We start from the raw sequence: 27,962 nt of genomic DNA, 5'->3' as shown, positions 1-27,962 counted from the left end.
GAAAATAGTTTGGCAGATTCTTTGAAAACCATATATTCAGTTACTTTATGACCTAGCAATCACACTCCTGGGCATTTATCCAAGAGAAATGAAGACTTTTTTTCACGCAAGAACTTGTACACAAATGTTCATGGCAGTTTTATTTGTAACAGCTCATAACTGAAAACTAGCCAAATGTCCTTTAATGGGTAAATGGTTAAACTGTGACACATCTTACCATGGAAAACAACTCAAAAATAAAAAGGAACAAACTATGGATAGATGTGCAAACTTGGATAGCTCTCAAGGGATTATACTGAGTGAAAAAAAGCCAATCTCAAAAGGATACCTACAGCATTGTTCCATTTAGGTAACATTCTTAACAATACATAATTATAGGGATGGAGAACAGATTAGTGGTTGCTAGGTGTTAGTGATGGGGAGGAATGGGTATAGTTATAAAGGGGTAATACCAACATGTCTTATTATGATGGCACAGTTGAATATTTCTTGTAACAGTTTTATCAAGATATAGTTCACATACACAGTTGATATCTTGTAGCGATGGTTACACAAGGTTACATATGTGGCAAATTACATAGAGCTATACACACAATGAGTGCATGTATAACTGGTGAAATCTGAATAAGCTCTATGGATTGTACCAATGTCAATTCCTTGGTTTTGATATTGTACTCTAATTGCACAAGATGGGAACACTGGGCGAGGTTGAAAGGTACACAGAACTACCCCGTACATTTCTTTGCAAACTCCTGTCAATCTAATTATTATTTCAAAGTAAAAAGTTTTAAAAAATTTTAAAGCCAGTTTTAACTGCCTCATCCAAAATACCAACCTCTCCACCACTCTTTCCTTTTAACTTGCTTTACTTTTCTTCAAAGCATATATCTCTACCTTACATTATAGTTATATAATGTAATATATAAAATAGTAAGGGTAATAGACAATAAGAGATAATATATATTTATATAAATCTGCCTCCTCCAGTAGAACCCAAACTTAGGAATTTGTTTTACTTCTCTACTGTATTCCCAGTGTTAGGATGGCACCTGGCACGTTTTAGGTGTCCTATAGATGTCCATTTCATTCATCATGTCTATGCATAAGTTGGCTCTTCCAGCTCCTGCCCCAAACAACATCTTTATCAAGGTGTCCACCCCTCACTGTCAGTTCAGAGGAGATTTCAATTGTTTTCTAGGTAACTGCAATTTTTTAGTAAGAATAGGCATTTGATCGAATTCTGTCCTTTGTCTCTTTGGCTCCAATCAGACAGGTCTTTTGGAAGTATGTTCTCCTCTAATGTCTTTCTGGGATAGCTAAAGCTTCCACTAGGAGTAGGCATTTTAATAAAGGTCCTTAAATCTAATAGAGTTGATCCTGTGTCTCAAAAAAGAGCTTCAATAGGCCAGGGTTTTGGACTGTGTTTCCAAATGAAGCAATTTTATAAGAAAAAAGAAACAGCACGAAAAAGATCATTAAGCTCTGAGTTATCTATATTACTACAAATGTTCATGATATATTTTACTGTGCATCTGTCATAGGCAAATAATGGTCCCTAAAGATAGCCACGTCCTAATCTCCAGAGTAGTGAAGATGTGACTTTACAAGGCAAAAGGACCTTTGCAGATGTGACTGAAGTTAGGAACCTTGAGGTGGGGAGACTATCCTGGATCACACAAGTGTGCACAATCTAATGCCATGAGTCCTTAAAAACGGAGTACCTTTCCTGCTGCAGACAGACGGCTGAGTGAGAAGCCTGCCATTGTTGGCTTTGAAGATGGAAGAAGGGCGTCACTAGCCAAGGGAGGCAGGTGACCTCCAGAAGATGGAAAAGGCAAGGATACAGATTCTCCTTTGGAAAAAGGAATGCAACCCTGCTCACACCTTGATTTAAGCCCAGTGAAATCCATGTCAGACCTCTGACCTATAGAACTATAGGATAGTAAATTTGTGTTATTTTAAGCACTAAGTTTTGGTAATCTGTTACAGCAGCAATTTAAAACTAACACAGCATCTTACTCTGATTACAGTTTTTCTGCTAATTTTGTTTGTAAGTAACAGGTTGAAGAAGAGTCAGGAAACAGCAAAGGATTTGCAAATTAAACTACATAATAAATATGTGCCTGGCACACAGTAAGCACTTTATAAATGTTAGGGAATTATTAGAATGGAAGCCAGAGAACACCTACCTCAAACTCTAGCCAAAATCCAACATTAGCTCATCCCTGTATCTCCCCCACTTAAATCATGTATGAGACTGGAAAGGGGGTACAGTAGGTTGAATAAGGGCCCCCGATAATGTCCTTGTCCTAATCCCTGGTACCTGTGTATACACCACTTTACACTGTAAAAGGGATTCTGCAGATGCGCTTAAGTTAAGGATCTAGAAATGGGAAAGTTATTCTGTATTATCTGAGGGGGCCGAATATAATCACAAGGGTCCCCCTAAGAAGGTGGCAGGAGAGTTGCGATCAGAGAAAAAGGAGAATGATGACAGCAGCAGAGGATGCAGCGATGAGCTTTGAAGATGGAAGAAAGGACCTTCAGGAGGCTGGAAAAGATCAGGAAAGGGAATCTCTCCTAGAGCCTCTGGAAGAAACTTGGCCCCGCTGGAGGCAACAGAACCAAGCAGTATCTTTTTTGTGTTGACACCCCAGCCAGATTTTCACCTGTCCCTCAGGCCTCTTCTTTCCTTCTCTCCACACTCAGCCTAATTTCTGCTCCCTCCAAGAATCTCCTTCCAACCACCCATCTTTGGGGCTTGGATTTGATTAGCCGTTCTGAGGAACTGGGTTAACCCCACATCCTTGGGACTAGGGTTACTAGAAATAGGTAGAAAGTTAGAAGCAAATTAAACACAAATATGAAATAACAATGAAAAAAACTTTAAGAGTCGGTGCATTTTCTCCTGCAAGATTAGGCTAAATTTCTTGTGAACGCGCGCGTGCGCGAGAGAAAGCAAGAGAGAATCTGGGAACCAGACATTGGCACATGAGCCAGGAACATGGAACCTGCACTAGGAGCTTCTGAACACTTGCTCAGCATGTTTCAAGGCCTGGGGTCTGGGCAAAAATTCCCGGACCCTTTGTCCAAGGCCAGAAGGATAGAAACTCAAGGACATCAGAGACCTTTAAAAAATCTGGATTTGAATCCTGGCTCCGAAAACCACCCTTCCTGGTCTCCTAGTTCCACCAAGAAGCCTTGATGCCGATGAACGCCTCAAGGCCGGTGAATAGGGTAGGTGTATCCTCCCAACCCTTACCAGAGACACCGGCTTCTGGGTCCACGTCACTAAAAGAAGGAACCGTGTCTGCAGGTCTCTGGCACCAAGGAAAAGCCGCGTCACTAAGAAAGCGCGTTTTTGTTTTCCTTCTTTTCTCCCAGAATAAAAGGCCCTTATTTAATCTTTTTTTACTTGTGATGATTTTTTTTCCTTCCGATCTGTTGTTAGCTGGGAGCTAAACCTTGGCCGGGGCCTCAGGCGGCTGCTGGATAGACGCCCTCCCAGGAACACAAGGGCTGGGTTAAGAAGCTGGAGCGGGGGCGGGGCGCGAACCCGCGATTCTTTGTCTGGCACCGTAGGTGTTCCCTCGACTCCTTCCTCGGCCGGCACGAGGCCCTAGTCGGAAGCCCCCGACCGCAACCGGCGGCGAAGAGACTTCGCGGACAGGGACCAGGGCAGCGACCAGGGCCCGCGCCCACCCCTCGCAGCCCAGGCCCCGGCTCCTCGTCCCAGGAGGGCGGAGGTGCGCGCGGCCGGCCGCGGGGGCGGGACCACCCACGGAGCCGAGCGGGCCCCGCCCCCGCCCCGGCGCTCCCCCCCCGCCCCCGGCGCTCCCCCCGCCGCGGGCGGGGCCTCGCCGCTCGCCGCCCACGCACACTCGTTTGGGAGCGAGGAAGGCCCGCGCTCAACGCCCAAGTGCTGCCTTGATTCCCTAACGAAGACGGGCTGCTGTCTCAGCTCCTTTAGATAAAGGTGCAGGAGGGGCAAGGGGCCCAGACTCGGAGAGAAGAGACGACTTGCTCCCTCCTCCTTCCACTCCTCCCCGGGGAGGGGGCTAGCCTCTGGCTTCCAAACATATTCTTCCCGCCCCCAGTCTTAAAAAAGGTTTTGGGTAACAGATTAATTTGATTCACTTTAATACGAAACTTTTTTTCCTTCAAGTACCATCAGTTTTGGGGATAAAATGGACCTGATTTCGAACGGGGAGGGCCGCGTTGTGGGCAGGGAAAGGGTGGTGCACCTGATGATGAAGGAGGTGGGACGTGTGGCGGCCAGAGAGGTATTGTGGCCCACAGGCGACTCTCCAGTCCCCGCCTGCAGGGAGCACCCACCGACGGGGCGCTTCCACCCCTCCTTTTCTAGTTACCAGAATGGAAAATTCGTGGAGTCCAGCTTGGCCCAGGTCAACAAACTTTTATTGCTGTTTCTGGCTCCCCCAACCCCAGCAAGATTCTTGTTTCTTACAGTGTAGAAATACTGAGCTCTGGTGCAGGGTGATGGTGTGTGTGTGTTACCTCTCTTTTGCATACTGCTAAGGTTAAAGAAAACCTCACTTGGTGGAACGGGAGAGCTACACAGGGAGGAATTCAAGAGCATGTATGGCTCTGAACCACTTCTACCGGCTGCAGAGTATAGAGGCCATGGTTCCAAACTTTTTTTCAAAAAGAGGGGGTGGGGAGATAAATTTGGCTGCTGTAGTACCCCTTGCCCTTGCTGCCATGTTTCCATGGAAATCAGGGAGGAGCAGGATGTGGCGGGCTGAGACTGGGGGGGGGGTGGTATGGCAGAGCAGCATTTGGTAAACATATCCCCTTCCACTCCTACCCAATGCATACAAATGTCCCCAGCTGACACCCAAGCTCACTGCCCTCTCCACTCCCTTTCCTTCTGGAGTTGGTATCTAGCCAACTGGACTCCAGGCAAGGGCTGCTGGTGCCTACTCTCCACAGCCAGGTCTGGCTGACAACAGTTGGAATCAGAGAATGTCTTCCCAGCTCGGTAGCAGCCCTAACAGAGTTGTTAGGTTGCAGTGCCTCAGTGAGAAAGAAGCAGCTAGTACCCAATAATTCCCTGTGCAGCTGCTGTTTCCAAACATGTCTGCTCAAACAAAACTTAAAAAAAAAAAAAAAAAACACAAATGCTTAAGGTTAGAAACAAAATAATTCTCTGACAATGCTAGGATGGGGGAGAGGGGACATATCCTGAGACTTGAGCCACTTATGCCTTCTGCCCATCTGGAGTTTGATTCTTCCCACTAGACTGTCACTGGGGGGGCTAGAGTAGGAATCTCCATTTGGTGCTGAAAGCTGTATCCACCGCTGTTGGAAGATGGGGCCTGTCGCCATGGTGAGGAGGTGCAGGATGGATTCTCAGTGCCATGGGTCAGCCCGGTGTTGCTGGTTGTAGAGCTGGAGCCTGATTTGATCTTTGATTTGATTCACCAAGATCTGGGACAGCAGGATTCCCACCAGCTAGGAGAGGCAAGAAGGGATTGGGCCCTCTTGTGAGGCTTTTTTTGCCCCAGGTTCATATTCCTGGCACAGTCAGCACCGTTCCTCCTGTCTGCCCACTGTGCCTTTACTCCTCTCTCCCATCCCCTGCCCCTCAGCAATGTCAGTGCTTTAACACCCTAGCAAATCTCCACGTGCCCTCCTGAAAACAAAGGAGTCTTTGTAGAGTTTGTAGGACCTGCAGTTTTACAGGGTAAGTTACCTGGGGGATGGCCAGGCCCAGTGCCACACCGCCAAGTAAGAAGAGGTTGCTGTGTATCCAGTTGACCAGCTTGTCAATACAGCCATTCGTGTAGATGACCTCACTAGCTTCCAAGTACTCACGTTCCTGCATACCTTGGCCACACATGGTGTTGATCACTGCCTGGGGAGAGAGTAAAAAAGCCAAGTGGTACCCACATCCCAATGGCTTTTTGTCATTTCAGGCCGTAGCTGATGGACATCCCTCCCTTCCTCAACCCCTAAATTGTTAGAGAATACACGTGGAAGCTGCTGGGTTGGAAATTACTAAATGCAGACTTCCCTTTCTCTGAGAGGTCTGAGTTCAGTTCTCTGCCCCTTCTGAACCCCCTTTTGGGCTACAGGAGTGAAAGGTTAATAGAGCCATCAGATTGGGGTTAAGAGAAACATGAGAGGCTGTCCAATGAAATTGATGGCTTAAGCTAGGGAATGGGCTTTCCACCCGCAGCTGCCCTAATCAGAAAGTATCTCATACCACTCACTGTTCAGGAGGAAATGAGATGAGATGGCTGCTCACCTGGTTGGGGGTGGGTAGGCAGCAGGAGTAAGGCACAGAACAGCGCTCACGGCTGGGGTTGTCATCCGAACAGTTGAAGTACATGTTCAGGGACCAGTCCCTGTATGAAATCCCTCCACAGCAGCTGAACTGCAACAAAGCCCACCCACAGAGGTTAAGAACCAGCTACCCCTCACAGACAGGTGACCAGGGGAATTCTCAGAGCACCAATTATCTATGGGAAGCTTCTGTTTGTAACTTCGGGTTGTGTTTAAAATACCACCTTGAACCTTGAGCTCAAGCTTCTTGATTGCCCTCATCTGAAGAATCTTCTCTTCTTTAATGGCCATGCCATTTTACATTTTGTTGACCTTATAGCAGGTCTTGCTATTACAGTTGTATATGTATTTTATTTTATACACCTAATTATAACTCCCTGGGAAGCAGGTTCTGGTTCTGTAGTCCTGCACAGCACAGAGCTTGCCAAAGTTGGTGCTCAAAAATACTGGCTGAGGGAAGCAGGTTTGGCTCAACTGATAGAGCATCCACCTACTACATAGGAGGTCCAGGGTTTAAACCCAGGGCCTCCTAACCATGCGGTGAGCTGGCCCACGCACAGTGCTGATGCGCGTGCAAGGAGTGCTGTGCCACGCAGGGGTGTCCCCCACATAGGGGAGCCCCACACGCAAGGAGTGTGCCCTGCAAGGAGAGCTGCCGCACACGAAAAAAGCGCACCCTGCCCAGGAGTGGCACCACGCACACGGAGAGCTGACGCAGCAAGATGATGCAACAAAAAGAGACACAGATTCCCAGTGCTGCTGACAAGAATACAAGCAGACACAGAAGAACACACAGTGAATGGACACAGAGAGCAGACAATGGTGGGGGGTGGGAGGGAAGGGGAGAGAAAAAAAAAACACTGGCTGAAATAAGTAAAGGATCAGTACTGAAAACCTTTATCTTAACATAATGAAAACACAGAAGAGGAATCTTCAATACTGAGGGCCCATAATTACTCTCTGAAAGTAAATACTCCATGATCCCAAAGTCACAAGTGCCTGTTGCACCAGGAGAATGGAAACTTGGCACTGTTCTCAAAAGCACTTTCATTTAAGATCTGAATAATTTTAAATAAAAAATTTGAGTAGGTAATAGCCAAAAAGCTTCCCAGCTCCTCAATCCCCTATAAGTAACTATTGTTTGTGTGTTTTTATGAATCCTTCCAGATTCCTTTTGCAAACATGAATCTATATTCTTTCCTCCCTCTTTTTCACACGAAATATTAGATTACTATATATACTCTTCTGTGCTGTGTATGATGTTTTTTTGTTTTGTTTTGTTTTTGACAAACCTCTTCCCAGAATCTATTACCTAGCAGACAATGAAGAGGCCTAAGGCCTGGAGGGGGCATCTCTGGGGATGGATAATATTAACTTACACCCACAGCCTCCCCAACCACTGGCTGATGTCACCACCCTTAGCCCAGACCTTTTTCTGGCCAAAGTCAATGAGGTTCTGCAGATCCAAGTCATCTCGGTAGTGTACAATGGCATTGTTGATGATCTCGCTCACTTTCCCCCGAGCCTGGCAGAGACATGGGGAGGAAATCAGGACACACGACAAATCCCTAACTTGCTCCTCCTTGAAGAAACTCTAGAAGAAAGTGAGTATCCTTCTTTATTTGAGTCAGCTTTCAAATCAGAACCCAGTCCTAGCAATGGGGGGGGGGGGTAGCCGGTTCTATATTCCTGCACCCTGGGTGGGGAGGAGGAGGGGAGGAAGTTAAGAGAGATGCTGGACCTGTTGCTGCTTTCTGGAAAGCAGCACTTCTGTGGCCAGAGGTGAAACTAGTCAGAGCTGGAAGGAAGGAGCTGTGTTTGGGAGGGGGAGGAAGGGGATCCATTTTAAGATAATCCAACATTTATCTACCTCCGAATATTATTATCACAAAATACTTGTTGATTGATGCAAAGCAGAGAAACTACTATTTTTTTTTTTTTTTTTGGCAGAAAGGGACTCACTGAGCTGAGACACTGACCTCTAGTGGACAAAAGTGAATAGCATGTCTTTAGACTCAACAGTTCCCATGTCATTTTAGGTTTTTACTAAGCCAGAAGGTCTAGGATATCTGAATTAACTCAGTGTCTCTCAATGTCATAGTTTTCTACAATGCTCTCTTCTTTTCTTCTCTACTGCTTTTTTCAATGTTTCCTATCCATAATCCTACACTTTGCCCTGGGCAATCATTTGTACTTTGGGAAAGGAATTCAGGTTCTTGATTAAATGGACTGTCACTGAATGGCAGACCACTTCCAGATATAGTAAGCACGGTTCAAAATCCTGTTTCCTCTTCCCCCTTCCTTCCCTCTCTTTACACCAACAAAATTTTTAAAGAAATAAGAGACTCTTCTCATTGTCTATGGTCTGCTCCCTAGCTGCGTTTTACTTCGTCATTCACCATTAATGTTTGCAGATTTTAACTTTGTGTTCATAGAGATTACTTCCCTGTTGGTCTCGCAGACTGTGAGAGGAAAATCCCCGTACAATCTTGAAATCCTCTTTAAATATGGTGACTTTAAAGACCATGCATTCATCCCTAAGGAGAACCTTCCAAAGAGAGATGCTTCTCGGGGGTAGGTGGCTGGGGTTAAATAAACAGACCAACCATGAACAGGAACCTTCCCTTCCTCCCTCTGGTTCACACCTGAGGAGGCCTTTTCGGCTCCCAGCATTACCTTGTCTGAGAAGACAAAGCCCAGAACCCCAGCAGCCAGCTGCAGCAGGAACACCACGGTGAGGCAGATGGAGAACTGTGGGGGAGGAGGCAGGAGAAGGGCAGAGTCTTACCACTCTGGGCAGCAACCCCTCCCAGGGCCATAGGGATATGTCGGGGGCCAGTCTTCCTAGATGCCCCACACAGGGGAAAGGCTGCTGTCTCTGGGACTCGGGGTGGGGGTGGGGCTACCATGCCCTGGGGTCACCCAGAGCTAAGCTATGCAGTGAGGAGTGGACAGCGCTGTCCTTAGGGGTGGGGTGGAATGGAGGAAACTGAAAGGTTATAGGAATGGCATCAGGAAGTCAGGACCTGAGAGGCATGTGGGGGAGGGCCGTAATGGAGGTGGGCCCTTGACCACTCACTGTCTGCAGGAGGCAGATGTTCTCACGGAGGGATCCAATGCAGCCACAGAAGGTGAGCAGGAACATGAGGACGCCCACCACAATCAGCAGGATGGCAGGGTCCACCGCCAGGCAGGCAAAGGCTGCTTCTGGGGAAGGGGCCGTCCCTCAGACAGAGCCTGGTGCCAACTGAGTGGTCATCCAGGGACAGGTTGGGGGGGGCGGTGCCCAGGAACTGTTCTCTTCCCCTGGTGGGGATGGCTCTGGTATGGCTGGGTGAAGGCCACAGGGAGGCAGTACCCCCTCCCACGGAGAGAACAAAAAGAGCCCAGCAGAGTTTGTGGCATTTAAATTGAGGAACTAACGAAATAAGATTCTTTATTACTTCAGGCTTAAAAGAGAAGGGGCCACTTTCGCTCCAGGAAAGAAATCAGAGTGGCATTAGCCTCCTCAGATTTGCAGATTTCTGTTTCCAGGAGACTGTGCAGCAGAGTAGGAATGAAGGTCAAGTTACTCCAGGACAGAGCTAGGAAGGTGCTAGAGTCTTTCTCTACTCTCCGCTCTCAGAGGCCCACCTTCTTTCCTAGACACCTCCTGAGCCTAAAATGTAGGCATATCTTGGAAGATCCACAGAGGTTCAGGGAAATTCAGGTGAACTGGCATGGGTGGCCTGACGCGTCAGAGTAGGCCATTAAGATTTGGCTAGAGGGCCAGGGCCAGAGGAGGCTGAGGGGGAAGGGGCATGAGAAGAGTCCTGGGAGGCTGAGGGGGACAGGTGGCTCACCTGCGTGCTTCATCAGCCGGGCATAGACTCCCACAGCCATCATCAACATGGCAATCACCTGCGGAGATAGGGAAAGAACCAGAGCCTGAGATTTTTGAAAACCAGAGAGCCCTAAGAGCTGAGTGTAACCTTAAAGGAGACTAGGAAAAGAAAGACTTTTCCAGGATCAGAGATGAGAATTTTTCTCCTTCCCAATTATACTACTATTTAATAATAACATCTGTTAGTGCTTTGCTGTCTAGAAATGTTTTTACTAACATCCTCTCATTCAACCCTTACCACAAAATCATTTTGTGAGGCAGATGAAGAAATTAAAGACAATACAAGGGAAGCAGATTTGGCTCAACGGATAGAGCATCCACCTACCACATGGAGGTTCAGGTTTCAAATCCAGGGTCTCCTGACCCGTGTGATGAGCTGGCCCATGCTCAGTGCTGATGTGTGCAAGGAATGCAGTGCCATGCAGGGATGTCCCCCGTGTAGGGGAACCCCACGTGCAAGGAGTGCATCCCATTAGGGGAGTCACCCTGTGTGAAAAAAGTGCAGCCTGCCCAGGAGTGGCACCGCACACACGGAGAGCTGATGCAGCAAGATGATGCAACAAAAAAGAGACACAGATTCCCATGCTGCTGACAAGAATACAAGCAGACACAGAAGAACACACGGTGAATGGATACAGAGAGCAGACAATTGGGGGGAGGGGGGAAGGGAAATAAATAAATAAATAAATAAATCTTCAAAAAATAAAATAAAGACAATACAAGGTTAATATAAAACAGTGGTTGAGAACATGGGCCTTGAAGGGACTCAAACCTGTGCTATATGACCAGGACATGTTTCTGAAATTCAGTTTCTATATTTGAAGATGGGAATTAAGAAAAAAAACCAAAATACGAAAAAAAACACCCTTACATCTGATAAGATTCCTGTGAGAATTAAATAAAATAATACCTAGAAAGCATTCAGCACAGGCTAGACAATAAATATTATCTATCATCGCCAATAATTAACTTGCCCAGAGTGAACAGAAACTCTGTGAAGTTCTGAACTCTAATCCATTTACATCAACGGACAGGTCTTAAGGCTAAAGCAGTCTTGAGTAGACTGCACACCCCAGATTCTAACCCTCTTGAAGGTCAATATGCTGTCAAGTGCAAGAGAGAAAGTACACAATGTGCAAGAGTATGCGCATCAGTGTGTGAATATGTGTGTAAAATACTGGAACTGCCTTGGCAAAGGAAACTTCATCTTTAAAAACTCCAGTTCCAGCGTGGAGGAAATGAGGAGCTGACACCTCTCAAACTTCCTGGCTTCTGCCTGAAGGAACAAACCCTTCAGAGACTACCAGGAGCCCCCAAAGGGGCCTTTCCTGTGTCCCTTCCCCCTGCCTCCAGGAGTGCAGGGCAGGCTCTGTGTGTGCCTCCCTCACCACCCATTCTTCATGCTTAGACCCCAGGCTGGTGCCTAAGCAGCAGCTGGCTGTCACCATGGCAATTGCTCAGCCTCGCTCCGGCTGGGGGGAGTTCTCAGCAGCAGGGACTAGACCAACTCAGTGGGGAAGGAGGTGGCTGGCTAGACTCTACCGTCCAGCGAGACAGGAGCCAGCTGGAAAGAGCCGCCTTGGAGCTTTGGTGGGAGAAGGGAGCTGGGCCCCTAGAACAGGCAATAGGATCAAACTAGTCCCGAAGCAGAAAGGTGTGTATCCTTGTGAGGCCCCTTTATGAAGATCCTCTGTCATCTGGCAGGGAGAGAGGGGACGTTCAGAAATAAATGGGAAACCCCTACCTGAAACCACGTCTTTCAGGACCGTTCTCTGCCTGTAAACACAGACCTCTCTCCTCACCTCCGATCATTTGACTCTCCCTCTGACTCAGGGCCAGATGTGTTATCTGCCTGTCCTGACGCTCTTTGTCCAGGAAAAGAGGGAGCTGCTTGTCGGGCTGGGTGTGGGACAGGAGGTGCCAGCTGGCTTCCCATCTCACAACCAGGCTCAGGGAGCCCAGGGGAGGCAGAGAAATCACACCACTGAGGTCCTGTAATCCCCCCAGGCCTTGGCTTCTGCCTTCAGGCCTGGGGGATTGAGCGTCTGCCCTTTCAGATTCATCAGAGTCAATTACAGGTCTGACTATCATTTTACTGAAACATTTAAAACTATGTATCTGCTCATTATTTCTGTTGCTACCAGGCTCCTCCCTGTTTTTTCACATGTTACATTTTAACTAGAGTGTATAACTTTCTGCAAAAATAGTCTGGGATTAAATCCTAACATGGCTAAAACAAGAAAGGGAAGTCAAAAGATGCTGCACATCACAAGGTTACGTCATTCTGTTCTTTGAGCCTGTAATTATAGCAGTTGCTCTGTCTCTATCTGTGGTAGGTAGAATAATTTCCCCCCAAACATGTCCATGCCCTATGTTATCTTACATGACAAAGGGGACTTTGCAGATGTGATTAAGTTAAGGATTTCAAGATGGAGAGATTCTCCTGGATTATCCCAGTGGGCCCACTATAATCAAAAGGATCTTTATAAAGGAAAGATCAGAGTCAGAGAAAGAGGGTGACAATGGAAGGAAAGATTAGAATAATGTGCAGCCACAAACCAAGAAATGCAGGGGGCCACTGGAAATTAGAAAAGGCAAGGGAATGGATTCTCCCCTAGAACCTACAGAGAAGAATGCAGCCCTGCTGACACTTTGATTTTAGCCCAGTGAAACCCATTTTGGATTTTTGACTTCTAGAGCTGAAAGATAAAGTATGAGTTTGTGTGGTTTTAACCCCCTTAAATGTGTGCTAATTTGTTCTAGCAGCAATAGGAAACTAATATTCTATCCAAATCCATTTCAGCAACTACTATGCATAAAGTACGCTGAGAAATGCAGAGATGGACAAAATATGGTCCCTGCCCTTAAGAAGTATATAATCTATGTGTTACATGGGGTAGCCTAAAGCAGTTGTTGTCACCCTTAACTGCCATGAGAATCACCTAATGGGGAGCAGACGTAGCTCAAGTGGCTCCTGCTTCCCAGTACAAGGTCCTGGGTTCAATCCCCTGTACCTCCTAAAAAAAACAAAACAAAACAAAACACAGAATCACCTGAGGTGGGGCTTAAACATTCCTAATGCCTAGGCTGTAACGCAACCAAGTATATCAGAATCTCTGGCATTGGAATCCAGGCAACAGATTTCTAATGCTTCCCAGGTAATTCCAATGTGCAACCAAGTTTGAGATCCACAAGCCTAAAGCACAGTCAGGGATCTAGAACAGCAAATGCAGGTTTCATTAAAATCAGGATCAAGGGAAGCAGACTTGGCCCAGTGGTTAGGGCGTCCGCCTTCCACATGGGAGGTCCGCAGTTCAAACCCCGGGCCTCCTTGACCCGTGTGGAGCTGGTCCATGCGCAGCACTGATGTGTGCAAGGAGTGCCATGCCACGCAGCGGTGTCCCCCGTGTAGGGGAGCCCCACACGCAAGGAGTGCGCCCGGTAAGGAGAGCCTCCCAGCGCGAAAGAAAGTGCAGCCTGCCCAGGAATGGTGCCACACACACGGAGAGCTGACACAACAAAAAGAAACACAGATTCCCGTGCCGCTGACAACAACAGAAGCAGATAAGGAAGAACACGCAGCAAATGGACACAGAGAACAGACAACTGGGGTGGGGAGGGAGGAAGGGAAGAGAAATAAAATAAATAAATCTTTTTAAAAAGTCAAGATCAAAACTTAATATATTAATATTTCATATGATCATTATGATGTCTCTTGCCTGGAGCTCACTGCTGGTTTGAGTCTTTTGTGGACCCCCAAAACCCTCATCCTTTTCTTAAATTCCTGTGCCTATAAACCTATTGTAGATGGGACTTTTGATTAGATTTTTTTTTTTTAAGATTTATTTTATTTTATTTATTTCTCTCCCCTTCCCCCCGGTAGTCTGCTCTGTGTCCACTTGCTGTGTGTTCTTCTGTGTCTGCTTTCGCCCTTGAAGGCACCGGGAAACTGCGTCTCTTTTCTGTTACATCATCTTGCTGCATCAGCTCTCTGCGTGTGCAGTGCCACTGCTGGGCGGGCTGTGCTTTTTTTCATGCAGGGTGGCTCTCCTTGCAGGGCACCCTCCTTGCGCATGGGGCACCCCTGCATGGCATGGCACTCCTTGCACCCAGCAGCTCTGGGTCAGGAGGCCCTGGGTATCGAACCCTGAACCCTCCAATATGGTAGGCAGACGCTCTATCCATTGAGCCATATCTGCTTCCCAGATTAGATCATTTTTTATAAAATCACTTCATTTAAGGGCCTTTGATTAGATTTCGGGACCCAGGGTGGGTCTTTTTTTTTTAAAGATTTGTTTATTTATTTATTACCCCCCCCCCAGTTGTCTGCTCTCTGTGTCCATTCGCTGTGTGTTCCTCTGTGACTGCTTCTATCCTTATCAGTGGCACCAGGAATCTGTGTTTCTTTTCGTTGCATCATCTTGTTGTGTCAGCTCTCTGTGTGTGCAGTGCCATTCTTGGGCAGGCTGCACTTTCTTTCATGCTGGGCAGCTCTCCTTACGGGGCACACTCCTTGCACATGGGGCTCCCCTACGTGGGGACACCCCTGTGGGGCAGGGCACTCCTTGTGTGCATCAGCACTGCTCATGGGTCAGCTCCATATAGGTCAAGGAGGCCCTGGGTTTGAACCATGGACCTCCCATGTGGTAGGCAGATGCCCTATCCATTGGGCTAATCTGGAGTCCTTTATAAAGGGAGGACTAAAAAGTTACAGACACAGAGAAAAAGCTGCAGAGATAGAGAAAGCCTTAGAGGCTGAGAGAGAGGTCCCGGAGGCCAGAAACTGGAATCAGCAGAGCACAGAGGCATGGAAAGACACCCCAGAAAGGCTGAAAGAGATGATGCCCATGGGAGAGGGGATGACACCAGCCACAGCTTAGGGAGAAAGTAAGCTTGAGGAGAAGGCAGAGATTGGCAGAGTTGCATTATGTCCTACCATGTACCTGATGACCCACAACTCGGAGAGAAAGCATCTTTAGATGATGCCCCATGTTCCCAATTGCCCACAGGTGCAACTTGGTGAGACATCATCTCTTGATGAGGCCTTGATTTGGACACTTTCATGGCCTCAGATCTGTAAGCTTTTAACCTAATTCCCATTGTAAAAGCCAACTCATTTCTGATATATAGTTCCCAGCAGCTTTTAGCAAACCAAAAGTGGCTTACTCTGGACTTCTACATTTCTATTACTGATTTGCCTCTTTCTCTTGGAGTCACAGCTTGCCCTTTCATACTTGCATTCCTGCCTCTACCTTCTACCCTGAAGTCCTCCAAACCACTGCCATTCCAAAGTGCTGCTATTGTTAATAGCATAATGTTTTAGAGCTGAATAGAACCTTAGAAATGAGCTTGGCCAATCACCACTTTTTATGGATGAAGTGGAGGCTAAAATAAGGGTATCACTGACGAAATGCATGTGGGTGCAAGAGCAAAATCTGGACTAAACCCAATTTCTCAGTCTCAGTCCAGTGCTCTTCCCACTATATCAGTCTTTGCTACAAAATCCTCATAACATCCCACAATACCACCAATGACCTCCTTTCATGATGAGGATGAAGATAAAGATAGTTCTCTTTTTAGAATGGCTTTTCACATTCTGACTAGAATGAAGCCTGGCTGGAAACTTTTAAAAGCTGGATACAGTTTTTAAAATAGCTGAGTCTAGCTTGTAGCAAAAGGCATGTTCCTGAAATGCAGTCAACTAAATTATATAATTTGTATGTACCAGTACCTTTATCTTTATATAAGGTGAGTAATCACCTTGGAATGAAAATGGCCACCCCACTGAGCTCCTTGAAGAAATGGCTAATTCTAGGGCCAGGCAGAAAATATACAAGAGGAGCCTAGAACATCTTAGAGAGCCAGAAAATACAGAAATGCTCAAAATACAAACAAAAACAAAAAGAAAGCCCCACGTTGATGGTGATATGTCAAAGGGACACAGGAGCCCAGTGAAAGAGCTCCCAATGGTCAAAGCTGGGACAATCTGAGCATCAAAGTGAAGAAAGAAGTATTTGATTGTTATCCAAAGTATAAAATAAATATCTGTGAGTCCATACTGATAAAAATAAATAACTTTAAAAATAAATGGAAGAGAAGAGACAAATCTCCCATGCAAAAGAATTCCAAATAATTGATGTAGATATTCTGTCCCCAAGGAGGGACAACATAACTCCCCATTCCTTAAGTGTGGGCTGTACACAGTGACTTCCCTCCAAGGAGTCCAGGATGGAAAAGGGCAACAACAACTAAAAAGGCGGAAACCTGACAAACACCACCCTCAGTGAGGTGACCAACTTAAACCTGGAACAGGATACCAGATTTTTTGTTTTTGATCTTTCAGGAAACTGATATTTTGTAAAATCAATTTTATTTTATTAGAGAAGTTATAGGTTTGCAGAAAAATCACGCAGAAAATACAGAGTTCTCATATACTATCCTCCCCCATCCCCAGTATTATTAGCACCATGCATTAATGTGGTATTTTGTTACAATTGATGGAGCAATACTGTTATAATTATACTATTAATTATAGTCCATAGTTTACATTGGTGTTCAATGTGTTATACAGTACTGTTTAATTTTTTTTAAGATTTATTTTTTATTTATTTCTCTCCCTTTACCCCCCATTGTCTGCTCCTTTGTCCATTTGCTGTATATTCTTCTGTGTCTGCTTGCATTCTTGTCAGTGGCACCGGGAATCTGTGTCTCTTTTTGTTGCATCATCTTGCTGCATCAGCTCTCCTTGCGGGGTGCACTCCTTGTGGGGGGGGCTCCCCTACGTGGGGAACACCCCAGTATAGCACAGCACTCCTTGCACACGTTAGCACTGCGCATGGGCCAGCTCACCACAGAGGTCAGGAGGCCCTGGGTTTGAACCCTGGACCTCCCATATGGTAGGTGGATGCTCTATCAGTTGAGCCACATCTGCTCCCCTCTTTTATTTTTTTTCTAGCAGCATATATACAACCTACAATTTCCCCTTTCAACCACATTCAAATATAGAACTCAGTGGTGTTAATTATATTGCTGTGTAGTGCTACCATCACCACCATCCATTCTCAAAATGTTTCCATCACTCCAAACAGGAAACTCTCTACCAATTAAGCATTAAGGTGCCATTCTCTACCCGCCCCTCCCCCCCATCCCCTGGTAAGCTGTATTTTAGGTTCTGACTCAATGAATTTGTTTATTTTAGTTATCGTATATCAGTGAGATCTTACAATATTTGCCCTTTTGTATCTGGTTTATTTCACTGAACATATCTTCAGCGTTCATTAATGTTGCCCCATGTATCAGAATTTCTTTTTTTTTTTATGGCTAAATAAATATTCCATTTTATGTATATACCACATTTTGTTTATCCATTCATCTGTTGATGGACTTGGGTTACTTCTACCTTTTGGCAATTGTGAATAATGCTGCTAGAAACATCAGTGTGCCAATGTCTGTTCAAGGACCTGCTTTCAAATCTTTTGAGTATACACATAGTTACTTAGAAGTGAGATTGCCAGGTCATTTGATAATTCTAAACTTAACTTTCTGAAGAACTGCCAAATTGCTTTTCACAGTGGCTGCAACATTTTACAATCCCACCCACAATGAATAAGTGTTCCTATTTCTCTAAATCTCCAACACTTGTTTTCTGTTTGTTTGCTTTTTTATTATTTTAATTAGTGGCCATTCTAGTGGGTGTGAAATGGTATCTCACTGTGGTTTTTATTTACATTTCCCTAATTGTTTTTGTTTTTATTAGTGGCCATTCTAGTGGGTGTGAAATGGTATCTCACTATAGTTTTTATTTGCATTTCCCTAATGACAAAAAGATGTTCAGCATCTTTTTATGCGCCTTTTGGCCATTTGTATATCTTTTTTTTTTCCCAAAGATTTATTTCTTGCCTCCCCCCCCCCCCCCCCGCCGCCTTGTTCCCCCTGTTGTCTGCTCTTTGTGTCCATTCGCTGTGTGTTCTTCTGTGTCTGCTTGTATTCTCATTAGGTGGCGCTGGGAACCGATCCTGGGATCTTCCAGAGTGGGAGAGGGGCTATTACTCTCTTGCGCCACCTCAGCTCTCCTGTTCTGCTACACCTTCTTACTTTCTCTCTTCTGTGTTTCTTGTTGCGTCATCTTGCTGCGCCAGCTGTGTCAGCTGGCACTCCTGCGTGGGGCGGCTTTCCTGTGAAAGGCAGCATTCCCACACAGGGCGGCATTGCTGCTGGGGTCTGCATTCCTGCATGGGCTTGCCCTCACCTGGAGGCCCCGGTCATTGAACCCTGGACCTCCTATATGGTAGATGGGAGCCCAATTGGTTGAGCCACATCTGTTTCCCCACTTGTATATTTTCTTTAGAGAAATATCTATTCAAGTCTTTTGCCCATTTTTTAATTGGGTTGTTTGTCTTTTTGTTACTGAATTGTAGGATTTCTTTATGTATTTTGGATATTAAACCCTTATCAGATATGTGGTTTCCAAATATTTTCTCCCATTCTGTAGGTTGTCCTTTTTATTATTTTATTTTAACATTTACTTTATTTATTTCTCTCCCCTTCCCCGCCCCCAACCCCTCATTGTCTGCTCTCTGTGTCCATTCATTGTGTATTCTTCTATATCCGCTTGCATTCTTGTCAGGAGGCACTGGGAATCTGTCTCTTTTTGTTGCGTCATCTTGCTGTGTCAGCTCTCCATGTATGCAGTGGCACTCCTGGGCAGGCTGTGCTTTTTTTGCGTGGGGCGGCTCTCCTTGCGAAGTGCACTCCTTGCATGTGGGGCTCCTGCTGCGTGGCAAGGCACTTCTTATACACAGCAGCACTGCATGTGGGCCAGCTCACCACACAGGCCAGGAGGCTCTGGGTATCAAACTGTGGACCTCCTATGTGGTAGGCAGATGCTCTATCAGTTGAGCATCTGCTTCCCTCTTTTTATTTTCATGATGAAGTCCTTTGATGAACAAAAGTTTTTAATTTGATGAGGTTCCATTTATCTATTTTTCTTTTGTTGCTCATGCTTTGGGTGTAAATTCTAAAAAAACACTGCCTAACACAAGATCCAAAAGATTCAAATCATCTACAGATAGGGAAAGTTTTACTTCTTCCTTGTCAATTTGGATGTCTTTTATTTCTTTTTCTTTCCCAGTTTCTCTGGCTAGAAATTCTAGTACAATGTTGAATAACAGTGGTGATGGTAGGCATCCTTGTCTTAGTCCTGATTTAGAGGGAAGATTTCAATCTTTTACCATTGAGTATGATGTTAGCTGTGGGATTTTAATATATGCCATTTATCATGTTGAAGAAGTTTCCTTCTATTCCTAATTTTCTAAGTGTTTTTATCAAGAAGTGGTGCTAGATTTTGTCAAATGCCTCTTCTGTGTCAATTGAGATGATCATATGGTTTTTTCCTTTGTTCTGTTAATAAAGTATAATTGATTGTATTATTCTGAACCACTATTGCATACCGAAGATAAATCACACTTAATCATGGTGTATAATTCTTTTAATGTGTTTTTGGATTCAGTTTGCTGGTATTTCGTTGAGGATTTTTGCATTTATATTCATAAGAGATATTAATTTGTAATTTTCTTTTCTTCTGATACCTTTATCTGGCTTTGGTATTAGGGTGATGTTGGCCTCATAGAGAGGCTTTGGGAAAGTTCCCTCCACTTCAATTTTTTGGAACAGTTTGAGCAGGATTGGCGTTCCTTCTTCTTGGAATGTTTGGTTAAATTTACCAGTGAAGCCATCAGATCCTGGGCTTTTCTTTGATGGGAGGCTTTTCTTTGCTGGGAGGCTTTTGATTTCTGATTCAATTATTTCACTTGTTATTGGTCTGATGAGATCTTCTATTTCTTCTTTAGTCAGTATAGGTAGTTTCTCTATTTCTAGGAATTTGTCCATTTCATCTAGGTTATCTAATTTGTTGGCATAAGGCTGACATTTTTTTGACACTGACATTTTCTATAAGTACAGGACAGTTGTTTTGTAAAATGTCCATTAATTTGGATTGTATGGTTGTTGCCTAATGATTAGATTTGAATAAGTATTTCTGACAGGAATACTACTCAGGTAACTTTGTGTTCTCAGTGCGTTGTGTGAGAAGGCGCAACACAATTTCTATCAGAAATGAGGAACAATTTTTACTAACAGATGATATATCTCTGCATTTCATAAAACAGTGATACAGGCAATACTCTAGATAAATCAGTTCCTAGTTTCTCATAATATTTGCTGGCTACTTGTTTTCTTTGCCTTCTGCTAGTAATTGCTGCCAGATAAGCAGTCACAGGTACTAATGTTCATGGGAGAAAAGAGAAAGTGAAGAAAAGCCTCTCTATTATCATGGAAATTGGGAAGAAAGAGCCATAATTTGATGCTTATGAGAAAAACCCTTACTCCAGCCCCTAGGACACTTCAAGACAGTTAGTACTAAGAGAGGAAAGATTACAGGGCCTCAGGTTGAGACCAGGGAAGAGGGTTCTTCTGGACCTAAAACCCAAATGCCAATAATTACAGGCAAATCCCTTATACCTCAGGGTCCATTTCCAATGGATTGCACCTTTAGACCAAGGTGGTATGACAAGCTCTGCAAGCGGACTAGGGGTGGCCCTCAGAGGCAACAGTGGGGTCTCTGTTCCTATGACAGAGATGAAACTCCTCTGTATACTAGTAATATAAAATATGAAGGCATCATCAATTATCATCTGCCTCTGGCTAACAGTAAAAATGTGAACAAAGGGTTTCAAGGCTGAAGGAAGTACAGCTCAGGGTTGGCCCTTACCTAGACTCAATCCCCTCTCCTTGCCACTCCCTTTCCTCCTCCCTAGAGGAGCACTCATCAGGAGAAGCAGTCTTCAGGAGGAGCACTCATTCTTGCTCTTCATGCCCATCGTCAACAGGTGATCTTGAGGAGCTATTTTCAACAACAGTAGTAACAGCTACCTTTTGTGGGGTGCTAGGGGCCAGGCACTAAACACTTTATACACACCATCTTATTTAATCCAGACCACAACTCCAAGAGGTGTGTTAGTGTTGCCACTAAACAGAACTGACGTTCAGAGAATTCAGCTAACTCTCCTTGGTCACTCAGTTAGTGAGTAGCTGAAGAGGGACTGGAACCCGGGTCTGTGTGTCTCCAAAGCTTCACGATCCTGACCACTTAGCTGCTTTCCTTTCCCTGCCTCACAGCAATCCCAGGAACTGTGCGTTCACCTCACAGCATCATGTGAAATGGGCAAAAGAAGCTGCCTGGGGTTCTCTTGAGGGACCAGCTGGTAATCTCAAAACTGGGTGGGGATCATGCAGGGGGAAGTAAGATAGCACCAGGAGATGGCAGGGTGCCAGCAGGGCACAGGAGGCAACTTGGAGGGAAGTCCCTGGAACAGTGCCCTGAAACGGGAAGACACAATATCAGAACCCAGAGCCCACCAGCCTCAGCAGCCTCCAGGAGAAAGCCTTTTCTGTCTTCCGCATTCTCAATTCCAGTCTGCAAGAAGGGGTGGATCGTCACTCCTCTTCTTTGGAATCTCTTTCCCTCCTCTTTTGAAGGTGGTGCTGGTAGGGGACAGCTAAAGGTAGAGGGATTCCCCTTGGGGGAATCAAAACCCTGTCCCAACTCTGAGGGAAGTTGGGACGGAGGGGACTCTGCTTACGGTTTCTCAAATAAGTCCTTTCTACCCTAACTTCTGGATGAATTCAAAGAAATCACAGCCTGCTAGACCTAAAGCAGGGCCTCTCTCTCATCACCCAGGATCTGCACATGCTGTTCCTTCTGTGGTCACCCTGGCATTGTTTTTCCTGTGTTTCTGAGGTGGCAACTATCCAAGTGAAACTCGCTCTTGGCTTTCTCTCTCTGGGTTGGATGCATCGTCTGGCTGGAATGGAGGAGGCCAGAGGGCTCATATCCTCATGCGGGAATATCTGGGGCCAACCATTTAGCTTCTTTCTCAGGCCTTGGCTGGTTTGGGTCAAGATTTCCCCTATATTGGGAACCGGACTTTGGCCCAGTGGTTAGGGCGTCCGTCTACCATATGGGAGGTCGGCGGTTCAAACCCCGGGCCTCCTTGACCCGTGTGGAGCTGGCCATGCGCAGCGCTGATGCGCGCAAGGAGTGCCGTGCCACGCAAGGGTGTCCCCCGCGTGGGGGAGCCCCACGCGCAAGGAGTGCGCCCGTGAGGAGAGCCGCCCAGCGTGAAAAGAAAGAGCAGCCTGCCCAGGAATGGCGCCGCCCACACTTCCCGTGCCGCTGAGGACAACAGAAGCGGACAAAGAAACAAGACGCAGCAAATAGACACCAAGAACAGACAACCAGGGGAGGGGGGAAATTAAATAAATAAATAAATCTTTAAAAAAAAAAAAAAAAAAAAAAAGATTTCCCCTATAAATGAGGGAAAGACCTTTAGGGGAAGGGAAGTCCATAAGAGCTCACAGTAGCGTAAATATTTATACTCACAGCCCTGGAGTTACAGCCTGCTACAAAGCCTGCCGCCAAGACTCTGCCCCCAAGACACTGCTTTTCTACTTGGTATAAGGCAAACGGAGCTGAGGAGGAGTCCAAAGGCATGCACGTGACCTGGACAATACAGAATGCGGCTCTCAGCTTCAGTTTTTTGGACTTTTTTGTTTGTTTATTTGTTTGATAAAAGAAACTCTGATTACTTCACTTATTGAAGCCTGCCTAGCAGGGAAGGGGCAAGGAGGAATGGGCTCTGCTTCCTAAGGTATTCAGGAGTGTGGTGGGGGTGGGTAGTAGGAGGACTCCCTCCACCCACAAGGTTGTTTTTTTTTGCCAGGCCTGATGTCTTGTCACTTCCTCTTGACTTCTGAGTCAGGACACAAGAGATGGTGCTACAGGTGGTCTAGGGTAATCCAGGTGCCCTGGAGTCTCCAATATAGTGGTCCAGGGTGGAAGAGCAGACTTCTAGAAGAAGATGCCTCACCAGTGACCTGGATAGGCCCAGGGAAGACTGGATGGTGAAGGACCAATTCCCCAAATGACCCAGTACTGTGCTATGAATAGAAGTGTGGCCCTGAGTGAGATGCTGGAGAGGATTGCTGCCATTTTTTTCCTACCTGGCTTGGGGTAGGGGCACCAGGCCATGGGATCTATTGCAGAAGAGGACACAGTTGGATAGGCCACCACCAAGAGTGCACAAGGAGAATGAGGGAGGGAGGAAGGACATGAAGCATCTACCCCATAAGGTTGCTCTCTCAATGGGAGTAACATTCTGGAAACAACCACTCTCTGACAAATACAGCTGGGCACTGGGAATCGAGAATTGAATAAGGCTGTCCCTAGCCTCAGGAGCTCAATGTTGACAGGGGGAACAGATAAATAAACATGTAATCGCAACACAGGTAAGGGACATGGCAATCAAAGTATGGACAAGGTGTCACAGGAGCCCCGAGGAATGGCCATTGAGGAGACCTGGGCTGAGACACAGGGTCTGGAGGTCTGAGCTACTGGGCTCTGCCTGACTCAAAAGCCACCCCAATTGCTTCCCTGAGCAGCCAAAAGGACAGGCAAGGAAGGAGGTGGCAATTGTGGACAGGACTGATAATGTTCCTGCCGTTGAATGCTCAAAGGCTGATAGAGTATGTGCTGTCCTGAGCTATGCGATACAGAGAGCAGAAAGTCAGCTACCTTTTTTTTTACCGTGTATTTAATTTTTTTCTTGTTTTAAAATTAAATTAGTATCATCCCACCTACCCCATCATGTAAACAATATTATAGGGAAGGCTAAAATCTTCTTTGATTATTGACAACAATCTGGATCTACCCTACTAGATAACCACTGGTATCACTTTCACTCTGACCTACCAAACTTTTCTCTGCATTTATGTACATACATACATTCCCATGGGAATGTAAAGTTATGTTTTGCTACTTCTTTTTTTTTTTAAGATTTATTTTATTTATTTCTCTCTCCTTCCCCCGTTGTCTGCTCTCTGTGCCTATTCGCTGTGTGTTCTCCTGTGTTCACTTTGCATTATCCAACAGCACTGGGAAACTGTGTCTCTTTTTTGTTGCATCAGCTCTCCATGTGTGCGGCACCACTCCTGGCGGGCTGTGCTTTTTTCACGCAGGGTGGCTCTCCTTGCTGGGCACACTCTTTGCACATGGACCACCCCTACATGGGGTCACCCCTGCGTGACACAGCACTCCTTGCGTGCAGCAGGACTGTGCGTGGGCCAGCTTACCACATGGGTCAGGAGGCCCTAGGGATCGAACCCTGGATCCTCCATATTGTAGACGGACGCTCTATCAGTTGAGCCACGTCTGCTTCCCTTGTCTACTTCTTAACTGAAAGATTTACAGACAACTTCTGGGATCTTGGGGCAACGACTCTAGGCCATGGCATCCCAGTGATCAGTAACCCAGCAACATGATTCTGGGGAGAAAATCTAGAACTCCTAGGCCAAAAGGGGAAGTGAGATTTGAAACATGAACAGGAGGAATTGGCCCTGGTCCCAAAGGAGTCATGGGTATAGCAGCTTTCTGAGTCAGACTCCAAATGCCCCAAGGGTCAAGGCTCCTAGAGCAGAAGCAGAGATAGCCACTGCCGCCACTGCCGCCACTGCCACCACTGCCACCACCACCACTGAGTGTGAGCCCTGATGATGCTGGCTACCTTCCTAATGTGTCCCAAGCACAGACACAGTCACCGCCCACACACAACTCGCCCAGCAGCTGGCCAGAACAGGCACTCTGCCTGCAAAGGGAGACAGTACCATTCATGGGTACTTTCTGGGCAGAAGAGGGGAATTTGAGTAAGATGGTGGAAGCCTGCAAAAAAGAAAGCACAGTAACCAGTCCCTGAAGTGGGGGCTGAAAAGAAAGATGACCCTTCTGATCTGGGGAATCAGCCCTTGGTCTCCATCTAGCTGTACTTGTGTGAAATGTAATAAACTCTGAGGTTCTGGGCCGCGGAAGGAGTGATATTTAGTAATGCCTGAGAAGTACTGTCCCCTAGGAAGGTCAGTGTCCCAAGGACACCAGGATGCAGGGAGATGCATCCTCAGATCTGGCCGCAGGTCTTGAAGAAAGAAAACAGCCCCCAATGTGATTCGTTCATCTTTAAATAGTTCACAAAGGCAGAATTTTTTTCTCTTTTAGAGGAGCAAGATTAAGGACAGAGAGACAGTTACATTGGTTTAGGGTCACACAGTAAGTTGGTGCCAGAAAGAAGCTCAGCCTCTTGTCCTTCAGTGTGCTATTTCTAGAGACTCTGACTTTTTGTGAATCTAAAGTAGGGCCAAGAAGGGGCTGTACTCTAATTCAGGGTGGTGACAGCTTGGCTAGCCAGGTCCTCTGACCTTGAATGAAGCATTTTTACCAAGGTAAATGGGTCTATGGAGCCAAATACTCTCCTTGGCTGTGACCTCCCAAAGCCATAAGTCTGCTGGGAGGTGAGGGGAAGGAGTCCAAGAAAACGACCACGAATACCAGTGAAACAGATGCGCCCAGTTGTTGTCACTGGGAAGCACAGATAAGGGTGAGGTGCCAAAGGAGAATGCAGTGGGTTAGCTGATGGAGGAAGTCAGAATAAGGACCTGAAGTCCCTGGGATGCTAGTGCTGGCTCTGAGTCCTCCAGGACAGTATGTCACTGGCCTGGCACACTCACTCGGTACTTGCCCCTAGGTGGGGGGGTTCCCCTTGGCACATTCCTCACCCCTGAGTGCTGGTAAGGGATTTTCTTCTGTTCTTCCCTGACATCCAGCTGTAGCAGAACCTAGACCCTGGAAACTTGGGTTGACTGGTTATTAATACTGCCAACATCTCGGCTACAGTAGCAGCCATCTGGGCCAAGGACTTCCCCAAGGGGGAGCGTGGTTCAGTAAAGCAACTTACCAGACCAAGCCTGTTAATCAGCTGTTGGACCTTGGACAAAATATTGAACATCTCTGGGCTTTAGCTTTCTCACCTATAAAATGTGGGTGCTGGACAAGGTACCTTCTAAAATTCCTTCCAGTTCTAAAACTGAGAATTTCATAGGAGCCAAAATTTCATTTTCCCCAGAATTATGACGGCTGAGAGTGAGCTGTCATCACCACCCTCCGAGCCCTCTCTCATTTGTCCCAACTGGCTAGCACTTATGTGCTTTGTGTCTGTACTTTCCACCGCAACCCCTGTGAAACCTTTCCAGCAACTGGCTTAGATGTCTGGTCTGCTCCCTCTCCTAGGAAACATATTTTAGACTCATGATTCCTCCCTCTAGCAGGCCTGAATGTTAGGTCTCAAGCAGAGGTGGGAAAGGCTGATGGGCAGCAGCTCTGGTGTGGTAGGAGATGGAAGAGAAATGGGAGTTGGGGGAAGGACCTCCCTATGTACTCAAACCCCAAGGGGACCTGGGAATCTAAAAATGAAAAACAGAATAAAATAAAATAAAAAATAAAAATGAAGAACGATGGAGCTAGTATTTCCTCCTACCCTCTAACCTCCCAATTTTCAGCTCCAGTTGAGTAGTCCTACTATCCCTGCTCGTGCTGCACTTGGTTTTATGGAGGAGGAAACTGAGACCTACAGAGGTGGACATATTCGCACAGGTCATTCAACAATTCCTGGCAGAGCGGGGATGAGAATCCAGGTCTCCTGAGCCCCATTCAATACTCTTTCCACTTTTCCACCCCCAAGCAGAAGATTCTGAAAGGACCCCTGGCCTTCCAGCTCAGCACAGGGTCCTATTTAAAGAGTTGAAAACTGTGGGCCACAAAAATGGAGTCTGGGCTTGAGAAACGGAGGGGAAGGGGCGGCAAAGTTTGGGGCAGTGCTGAGAAAAACATCCACACAGGGAGGTCGTGCCTGTCTCATCTCCAGGCTCAGGGGAAGGCAGGGGACAAGACAGGTCTGCAAAAGGGAGAGATGAAGTCCCTTAACCCATCCTCTCCAAGATGAGTGGGTAGAGTGGTTTGTTTTTCAAACCACATCCCCCACCCCCACCTCCTCTTCTTTCTTTCCCAGCAGGGCCTTGCAGCCCCAAGTCTGTAAGTCCCCCAATCATAAATGTGCCAATGGGTCCGCCTTGGGCCAACAGGAAAACCTGCTTCTCCCCTAAACACAGACCCTCATCCGAAACCCAGAGAATACGCATACATCTTTACTGAAGCCCCTTTATATCCTACCCAACACTATCCACCGTGTGCCCCCCTCCGCAGGATCAATTATCCCAAAGTGTCATTAGCCCAGAAAACTAGAGTGCCGCTCACCACCGTCGCCTTGAATCTGGCATCTCTAGACGCCCCCTCCTCGGCCGCGGGCAGCTCCTTGGTGGGGGCGGGGGGCGGTGCCCTGCAGCCCAAGTGCCCCCATGACCCCCGAGACTCACCCAGAATAACATGTTTAAGAAGAAGAGCAGGTATTTCACAAGCGGGCTGACGAACGAGAACTCCTCCCCGTAGGCGGCCCTCGCCCCGGGTCTCCGGGCCATGGTCCCGTCGCCGCCACCCCCGGGGGCCTATCTCGCAGCGGCGGGCCCACCTGCCCGCTCCGCGCCCGGGGGATGAGCCGCGCCACGGCGCGAGCCGGCGCTGGCCGCGGAGCTGCGCCGCGGCGGGAGGCGCCCGAGCCGCGCGTCCCGGGAACGGCGGCGGGCTGGGGAACGGCGCCGCCCCGGAGCGCCGCGGGCAGCGCGAGCGGCCGAGACTCCGCGGCCGCCCGGGGCCCGGCCCGGCCCTCCCGGCTCCCGGGAACCCGGGCCCGCCCCCGCGCGCCCATTGGCGCGGCCGCCGAAGCCTGACTTCTCATTGGTCGGGCCCTGGTGTCGCTGAGTGTCCAGCCATCCC

General features: G+C 47.0%; 1 protein-coding gene across 4 annotated transcripts; it reads right to left on the bottom strand.

The window, feature by feature from the left end:
* Positions 1-114: 114 nt before the first annotated feature.
* Positions 115-27,826, bottom strand: TSPAN33 (tetraspanin 33). 4 transcript variants are annotated; one of them, XM_023590151.3, is made up of 9 exons: positions 27,506-27,826; positions 22,632-22,751; positions 10,152-10,209; positions 9,389-9,513; positions 8,986-9,060; positions 7,739-7,834; positions 6,272-6,400; positions 5,717-5,878; positions 115-5,475 (listed from the first exon to the last, which is right to left on the bottom strand). In XM_023590151.3, exons 1-9 carry the CDS (start codon positions 27,605-27,607, stop codon positions 5,374-5,376), a joined length of 969 nt encoding a protein of 322 aa, XP_023445919.1. In that variant the 5' UTR covers positions 27,608-27,826; the 3' UTR covers positions 115-5,373. The 4 variants fall into 4 exon arrangements, with proteins under 4 accessions (XP_023445919.1, XP_023445918.1, XP_004463274.1 ...); XM_023590150.3 differs by having other exon boundaries at positions 9,389-9,516; positions 27,506-27,825; XM_004463217.5 differs by lacking the exon at positions 22,632-22,751 and having other exon boundaries at positions 27,506-27,822.
* Positions 27,827-27,962: the final 136 nt, after the last annotated feature.

This window comes from Dasypus novemcinctus, chromosome 5 (assembly GCF_030445035.2).
Source record: "Dasypus novemcinctus isolate mDasNov1 chromosome 5, mDasNov1.1.hap2, whole genome shotgun sequence".
Lineage (NCBI taxonomy): Eukaryota > Metazoa > Chordata > Mammalia > Cingulata > Dasypodidae > Dasypus > Dasypus novemcinctus.
Note: the sequence above shows the minus strand (reverse complement) of the source record. Positions and strands in the feature narration are given on the sequence as shown.

Bases quoted from the DNA above. Each gene is read 5' to 3' on its own strand.
- TSPAN33 (XM_023590150.3), bottom strand. From the start codon at position 27,607: ATGGCCCGGAGACCCGGGGCGAGGGCCGCCTACGGGGAGGAGTTCTCG. The intron at 6,401-7,738 runs GTCTGGGCTAAG...GCTTTGTTGCAG, and splicing joins TTGACTTTGGCCAGAAAAAG to TTCAGCTGCTGTGGAGGGAT. The intron at 5,879-6,271 runs GTGAGCAGCCAT...CTCTCTCCCCAG, and splicing joins GCCTACCCACCCCCAACCAG to GCAGTGATCAACACCATGTG.